This window comes from Rhinolophus sinicus, chromosome 3 (assembly GCF_057876585.1).
Source record: "Rhinolophus sinicus isolate RSI-liver-muscle chromosome 3, RSI-T2T, whole genome shotgun sequence".
Classification (NCBI taxonomy): domain Eukaryota; kingdom Metazoa; phylum Chordata; class Mammalia; order Chiroptera; family Rhinolophidae; genus Rhinolophus; species Rhinolophus sinicus.
The window spans coordinates 28444192-28452884 of NC_142503.1; the positions used below are offsets into that span (position 1 = coordinate 28444192).

The window sequence follows — 8693 nt, forward strand, 5'->3', positions numbered from 1 at the left end:
CTGAAAGAAACTCAGTACAGACTACAAGAAATTTTGGTACAAATATAGAAAAAATTATTGGTACTGATTGTCAGTTTTCTTAGAGTATTTTTAAAGTCCCATGAGTTAATCTTGCCCCTTCACCTAGAAGTAGAGTCACCAACATTCCCAGTTTGCCTGGGACTTTCCTGGTTTTAGCACTAGAAGTCCTGTGTCCCTCAATTACAAGCAAACCGAAATGGTTGGTTACCTTACCTGGAATGGAAGACAAGTTCTCCAGCTGAAGCCAAGAAACATCGACAAATCAAAGTAGGATCTATGTGAATATATTGTAAGAGCTTTTTAATTTATTTTTTGAAGTCCTATGGCGTTTTTCAACATTAAGACAGAAAGAAAAATTCTGAGAATACTGGAGTTCTAGAGTTTCAAGCATGCTAAAAGTCTCTAAGTGAATGCAGAAAGGGTTATTTTTAGTAGAGTGTCATCTCCAGTTTTATAATGTCAACCAATAGGAAAGCAAAATTCACTCTATAGAATTTCATTTTGCACCTGATTTTCTAGCAACATTTCTCTTTTACGAACACAACTATTATAAAGCAGGACAACCCAGATTTCAGTTGTTTAGGGTAAAATTAGTAAATAAGTAAATACATTGTTGGACTTTTAAGTAATTTATATATTTAAATAATGTCAACAACAAAGGAGCCAAATTATTCTGTTGGTTAACTTGAATTCATTGATCTGTACAGTTGAAGGGCTAATTTGTTTGTAACTGCAGTAGATAAAACCACTATGTATATAAAGTAATTTATTCTTAACATTAGCTGTCAATTTCAGGTCATTGTGAAGGCCAAGTAAATTTGTTATGTAGTTAAATTGTACTAGCTAACAATGTTTCAGAGAAAAAGTATCCTTTCAACAAATAGAATTTCAAAGAAAACATATTTACCTTTGTTTAAAAGAGTATTTTCTATGAATAATGAAGTTTTTAACTATAAACCCTGATCAAGATCACCAAATTGTGAAATTCTTTTGAAATCCTTTTTGTACTTCCAAATTTCCTGTGCGAAATTAAGTTCTGTGTAGAAAATATTTTTTTTTCTTTTATTTAGCCATTAAATCCTTATCATTGTCTAACTTTCCACATTTTAATGAAATAGGAAATGGTATAAAATAGTTGTCAGCAGGTGTGGAAAGGACATGTAGTTCTAACAATTAAAATAATACTCCAAAGAAGGAGGTGCTATGTCAGTCTTCCCCATAATCTTAAGGCTGTAAAAAGCTCCAGGTCCTCCATGTCTTTGGTTGAAGTTTTGCAAGTCCACAATCTAAGCCACTTCTCCCTTTCTTAATTCAGATAATTGAGGTAACTGTAGCAAAATTCATAATGTAATTTGGATTTGAATGCAATGATAGCAAAGTGTCAAACACAGTTTTATGCTAGGTTATCTTTATTCTGTACTCTGTGACATCATATGACATACCCGTAGCCTTCAAGCTATTACAATCAGGAAAAAAATAATAGTAACTGAATCAGCATAAAACACAAGTGCAAACTGGCAACTGAAAGCCAAAGTCAGCCTGCAGAACCATGTTTTGTTATTTTATGTTATTTTTATTTTGAATTAAAGATTTTGCTATAAAGTGTAGGGAATTTTCACACAAAAATTCAGATTTCCAGATTGCCTTTAAAAACTGAAAGTTCTAGTGAAACTGGGTTCATATGCCTGCATGCCAACATACACTGAAGCTGGCCAGCTGTCTCATTTGGGAAGGACATATATTCTCTAGTTTGTTACCATCCGCATCCCTCCCTATGACAACCCAACTGGCTTGCTTCATTCATCTGCATGAGCTACTTGAGCCCTACAGGCCACAGGACTGGCCACCCTGGCAGAAGGTCAACTGCAACTCATAGAAAGCTAACTACCAACATGTGCCTGAATGTCGTCCTCCCCTTCAAAGGAGAGGCATACATAAAAGTCAGGCACTAGACATTTGGGGATCTTTGCTTCCTATAATTAGAGTTAGGTTACATTTTTGCATGTTTTTGAACATTTAAAATATTCATTTAAAGATTCAAAACCAAATAAGAGCAGCATAACAGCAGGTAAGGGCCTGGGCTTTGGAGTCAGGTGCTTTGGATTTAAGCCCCAGCTATGCCAAGTATTAGTACATGATTTGAACACGTTCCTTAAATCTCTGAATCTTTCCACCGGTAATGTCATCTGCCTTCTTGGTAGTTATAAGAACTGCATGAACTGTTTAGAACAGAAGCTGACAAACTTGTTTTAGAAAGCCTAAATGTTTAGGTTTTCTGTGAGCCATGCAGTCTCTGTCATACCACTCGACTCTGCCACAAAGGCAGAAAAGCAGCCATAGACAATATGTGAAGTAATGAATATGACTGTATTCCAATAAAACTTCATTTACAAAAACAGAGGTCAGACCAGGTTTGGCCCACAGGCTGTAATTGGCTGACCCACAGTTTAGTGCAAAATATATTTCAGTGCCTGGTCTGTCAGAGACATTCAAAAAATGGTAGTTATTATTAATAATTTATGTTTTTTCCTGTATCTTATATTTATAAGTAATAACTTGTCTTACTACTTGTCCCATTGAGTAAACCTAATGGAGGCTACTCAAAGCAACTTATAAAATGGAATTTGGCTTACACCTTGGTTTAGGTAAAAAGGTACTGTAAATATTCAGAAGATGGGTTCCCTATTGAATAGACTAAACTGTCCATTCACATTGAGTAGAATGTCAGCTGGTATACAAAAATCAGGTTATCATCCTTGCCCAATAGTGGTATCTCTGGCACTTAGAGTTGTTTTTTTAAAACAGTAAAATGAGTTCGTTGAAATTTATAATCTCTGAGCTATTTTTCTAGTGCTACAATGTTGATTTTAAAACAAACACTAGGAATGATATCCAAAATATATAAGGAACTCATATAACTCAGTAACAAAAAAATAAACAATCCAATCAAAAAATGGGCAGAGAACAAGAAAAGACATGCAGATGGAAAAAGACACATGAAAAGATGCTCACGATCACTAATCATCAAGGAAATGCAAATCAAAATCACAATGAGATACCACTTCACACCTGTCAGAATGGCTATTATCAGAAGGTCAATAAATAACATTTTGGTGAGGATGTGAAGAAAAGGGAACCCTGTGCACTGTTGGTGGGACTTCAAACTGATGCCCCCACTGTGGAAAACAGTATGGAGTTTCCTCAAAAAACTAAAAATAGAATTACCATATGACCCAGCAATTCCACTTCTGGGCATTTATCCAAGGAAAACAAGAACACTAATTTGAAAACATATATGCACCCCTATGTTCATTGCAGTATTATTTACAATAGCCAAGCAATGGAAGCAACCTAGGTGTCCATCAATAAATGAATGGATAAAGAAGATGTGGTACACAGACACACACTCATATATTACACAGCAATAAAAAAGAACGAAATCTTGCCGTTTGCAACAGCATGAGTGTTATGCTAAGTGAAATAAGTTAGGCAGAGAAAGGCAAATACTGTATGGTTTCATTTATCTGTGGAATCTAAAAAACAAAACAAGTGAACAAACAAAACAAAAACAGACTCATAGAACAGAGACCAAAGATACGATTACCACAAAAAAGGGTATGGAGGGTAGGTGAAAATGGGAAGGGGAATATAGTCAATAATGTTGTAATAAGTTTGCATGGTGACAAATAATTACAAGAGTTAGCGGGGTGATCACCTTGTAAAGTATAAAAATGTTTAATCCCTATATTGTACACCTGAAACTAATACAACTAGTATAATATCGTATTCAAACTAGACTTAAATTTTAAAAAGCTGAACTCAGTAAATAAAAAAACTCTAGTTACATTGTTTGAAAAATAGATAAATGATTTATTCAAATTTATTCAAGAAATGTTTATTGAGTACCTTCTATGTGCCAGGAATTGTTCTAAGTACTGGTGATACAACAGGCACAAAGCAGGCAGGATAGACACTGAAATGGATTATAAGTCAGAAAATAATTTAAGTATTTGAATCACAGAAAATTTAAGTGCATCTTAGAATTGTGTATATAAACCCATACTGATTAGTTATAGTTCAAATTTAGTCTGTCCCAACTGAAATGAATGCTGAAGTGACACTATGGTTAATGAGATCATCTTATATAACTTTATAATTAATGTGAGCTCTGTGGTGTAAACTTATCCCAGTCCACCCTAATTTGGCTTCATGTTGATTGGCCCTTCCTTCCTTCCTTCCTTCTTTCCCTTTGCAAATTAGTAATAAGATGTGCATTAAAATTACCTTTCTTATAACTGAAATTGAAACTGAATTAAATTTCTCACTTCTAAATACTAAAGCTGGCTGTCAATAAAAGACATTAAGAAAAAAAGTTATAGGAAAACAACATTTTATTTAAATTGACTTCAGATGAGGGCCTTGTTGTTGTTGTTGTTGTTGTTTCTATAGTTTTTTCCTTATCATTTACTGCTTAGTATTTTCCTTCTCTTTCTCATATTCCATGTATAAATTACCAGAATATTGGGAATAAGTAATAGTATTGTCAATATTTTATTTCTATCTTTTGAAATAAGAGAATGTGCAACTTTTAAGATATGTCAAACCAAAAGTTTATTTGTTTTCAAGGATTAAGATGCTGATTCTGCCCCCAGTTCCAGTTCCAAAGATTAAAGGAATTGATCCAGATCTATTCAAGGTAATTAATAAATTATCTAAGTTATAGAGAACACTAATTAAATGATACCTGAAGAACGTTGTCTTGTGTTGAGAGCTTTTGCAAGCTATATGTAACACATTCCATTTTTTGTACCCCTTCTGGAGAAAAATTTTTTAAATATTACATCTCAACATTATGAGACTATCTTATATGTTTAAAAATTCTTCACTAATGCTATTTTTTTATTATACGGTTCCATTACTATTGTTTTTATTGGCAACCATAATTAGTCTCTAAATGTTAATTTGTTAAATTACTTAATCATTATGAGTTTCTTTTCATAGATCTTAATTTTCTTCATTTCCTAGGAAGGAAAATTAGAAGAAGTGAACACAATCTTAGCCATTCATGACAATTATAAACCTGAATTCTACAATGATGACTCTTGGGTTGAATTCATTGAGCTAGATATCGACGACCTTGATGAAAAGACTGAAGGATCAGACACAGACAGACTTCTACGCAGTGACCATCAGAAATCACTTACTATCCTTGGGGCGAAGGATGATGACTCTGGACGTACCAGCTGTTATGAACCTGACATTCTGGAGACTGATTTCAATGCCAGTGACGTGGGTGATGGTACCTCAGAGGTTGCTCAGCCACAAAGGTTAAAAGGGGAAGCAGATCTCTTGTGCCTTGACATGAAGAATCAAAATGACCCATCCTCTCATGATGCTACCCCTGCTACTCAGGAGCCCAGTGTTATCCTAGCGGAGGAAAACAAATCAAGACCACTTCTCATTGGTGGAACTGAGTCAACTCATCAGGCTGCCCATACTCAGCTAAGCAATCCAAGTTCACTGGCAAACATCGACTTTTACGCCCAGGTAAGCGACATTACACCAGCAGGGAGTGTGGTCCTTTCCCCGGGCCAAAAGAATAAGGCAGGGATATCCCAGTGTGACATACATCCAGAAGTGGTCTCATTCTGCCAAGCAAACTTCATCACGGACAATGCCTACTTCTGCGAGGCAGATGCCAAAAAGTGCATCGCTATGGCCCCTCACGTCGAGATCGAATCACGTGTAGAGCCAAGACTTAACCAGGAAGACATTTACATCACCACAGAAAGCCTTACCACTACTGCTGGGAGGTCTGGGACTGCAGAAGAGGGTCCAAGTTCTGAGCTGCCTGTCCCAGACTATACCTCCATTCATATAGTACAGTCTCCACAGGGCCTCGTGCTCAATGCGACTGCCTTGCCCTTGTCTGACAAGGAGTTTCTCTCATCATGTGGCTATGTAAGCACAGACCAACTGAACAAAATCATGCCGTAGCCTTCCCTTGATTTCCCATGAGCTAAATATTTAATGGCAAAGAGTTGGCTGGAACATGAATGCTTAAACCAAAACAATGTTTAAACTTTTTTTGGTGGGGCATGGGGAGGTGTGGATTCTAAATGCCTTTTCCTGAAATGTTGAAACATGATATTAAAAAAAAAAAAAAAAAAAAAAGAATGCTTAATCAGATAGATATTCCTGTTGTGAATTGTAAATATTTTAAAGAGTAGTCTCAAAGACTGTCTAGTGGCAGTGATTATCTTGTTCTTGTGGTTGTTAATTTTGTGATGCTAAGCATTGAATGGCTGTGTTTTTAATGTATAGTAAATCATGCTTTTTGAAAAAGCGAAAAATCAGGTGGCTTTTGCAGTTCAGGAAAATGGAATGCAAATTATAGCACAGGCTAATTTTTTTAAATAATCGGGAACTAAAATTATAGATAAGAAGACAAAAATAGTTTGGATATGTAAAATTTATTTTGACACAAAATTGATGAAGATATTTTTAATAATTTACACTACAAGCATGGCTATTTTATATTACACTACATGCGGTGTACTGTAGTTCATGCAGACCCATCTGAAGAATGTAGCAACTACAGTCTAAAGCTCGTTTAATGCTTTGGTCAGTGCACCTAAAGAAAAGAAAATAAATTAGTTTTTTACAAGGCCCTTTTTATACCTCCCCAAAACTCCTTAAACACTTCCACAATGATTGTAGTTACTTGCATTATTGGAACATGCTCGTCTTATCTGAATTTTTAAACAAATATTTGTTCATTTAGAAAACTTTAAAACGGTTGCACAGGTCAACTTATCATGAACCAAAAAACAAACAAAAAATCTTTTCTTACAAATGTTGGTTCATGTGAGAGCACTACATACTGAGAGAAGTAGCAATTATGGCTGGTTCATACTGACCGGGATGCTGAAGGGCTGCAGTTGCACAGGGACTGAGTTTTTTAGGGCACACAGATCCTGAGAGGAAAGCCCTAGAAACTCGGCAGCAGGATCTCCTTAAACACAGCATGGTTTTCTTTCATAGTTACCTAAGAAGGGAATGAGGTGCAAGAAGCGTTTTGTATGTTGAAGCAAGTCGAAATGAAGTTAACCAAATAATGGAATAAAAAGTGCAAGAAATAGGTTTTGGTTTCATAGCCCATAGCCAGACACATGCTCATTATTTATGGTAACGAGAAACAGAAGAAACAAGATTTTAAATCCCCACAGATAACTCAAAATCTCCTTAAACCAAAAGCGGAAACTATCTTCCTCACCAAACTCTATACGCATAGGATTTATTTAAAGTAGTAAAAGAAGATGTTTCATCATTTTTTATTTCCTCTCTGAGTGGACTGGCCCCAAAACAGGTAGTCAGAAGAAGGGGCCTGAGTAATTTATAAACTTATAAATTTTTCAGTCCCTTCATAACCCTAACATCATTATTTGGAGCATTCTAATAGCTCCCCACAAGGTTTATCAAAAAAGAGGAGAACCTTATTTCACTGAAGAATGCTTCTCATTTTAAGTATTTTTTAAAAGGTTAATAAAACTTTAAAGTTAGCTTTAACTTAAGTATTTGCCATTTAGCTCGGACCTTTTTAGGAAATAAGCCTAATGGTTGGTAATTTTAAATTCCCTCTTTCTTGCAAGGACAGTGAAAAGCTAGAATTGGGTGTTTAAAGTTCAACATGTTACTTCGTAATAGATGTTTAATAGCTTTTGTGCTACCTTGCTGCTATGGTTTTCTCTAATAGCTACATAAGTTAGTTTCATATAAAATTTCATCGATGTAGAACCTAATTCAACTTAAAACTGTGTGTTTGGGGAAACTATGTTACTATTTCACAATAGGCTGACAACATTTCTATAGCCAAAAATAGCTAAATACCTCAATCAGTCTCAGAATGTCATTTTGGTACTTTGCTGGCCACACAAGCCATTATTCACTAGTATGACTAGTTGTGTCCTGCAGTTTATATTTAACTTTCTTTATGTCTGTGGATTTTTTTCCTTCAAAGTTTAATAAATTTATTTTCTTGGATTCGTGATGGTATGCTTCTCTTATCAAACACCCACATGAAAAACATCCCAAGCAGACTACAAGCTGTGAGTTTTTCCCATTGAAAAGAGGACCTTAGCGCAGTTGGTGTAAACACATTGGCAATGGGTATGGAGACTTTTGTTATGAGCTGAATATATAAACATAGAGGAGGCAGCTCCCTACCTCTCTTTTTTGGGAAAACAGGAGCCCAGCTCAGAAATAGCCTGGCTTGTCTGATCTGTGCCCTCTAAGGCTCTTAGAGTCATGTTTTCAATGAGTTATAGTTTGCAAGACGTGTGGGGGGACGGGCGCGGGGCAGAGAGAGCAGTGCTTGAATCTTTAAGCTAATTTCTAGGTTGAGCATGTTGCCTGGAAGGAGGAAAATGAGCTTTCCCCCTACCATTCACACATTAGCACAAGTCAGTTTGTCAGACTAGCTCTTTGTCATCATGGGAAGCAGATAATACGTCAGGCCTGGGAAGGAGTCCAGTCAGATAGGTTGTGTAGGAGCCCGAGAGCAGTGAGCCCATGAAGCACAGATTGCTCCACACAAGGCTCCAGGCCGGTTCACTACTAAATCACAACGTCATGTGCAGGCAGGGAATCCTGAGACGAGGGACTCTAGTGGC

The 8693-nt window shown here is 36.1% G+C and overlaps 1 protein-coding gene across 3 annotated transcripts in view; it reads left to right on the forward strand.

Moving 5' to 3' along the window:
• GHR (growth hormone receptor) overlaps positions 1 to 8064 on the forward strand; it is a 233381-nt gene extending 225317 nt beyond the window's left edge. For all 3 annotated transcript variants that reach the window (XM_019748545.3, XM_019748546.3, XM_074328964.2), the window contains exons 9-10: positions 4648 to 4717; positions 5047 to 8064. In XM_019748545.3, coding sequence (XP_019604104.2) covers positions 4648 to 4717; positions 5047 to 6018 — 1042 coding nt within the window. In that variant the 3' untranslated portion in view covers positions 6019 to 8064. The remainder of the gene's footprint in view (positions 1 to 4647; positions 4718 to 5046) is intronic.
• The last annotated feature ends 629 nt before the right edge of the window (positions 8065 to 8693 follow it).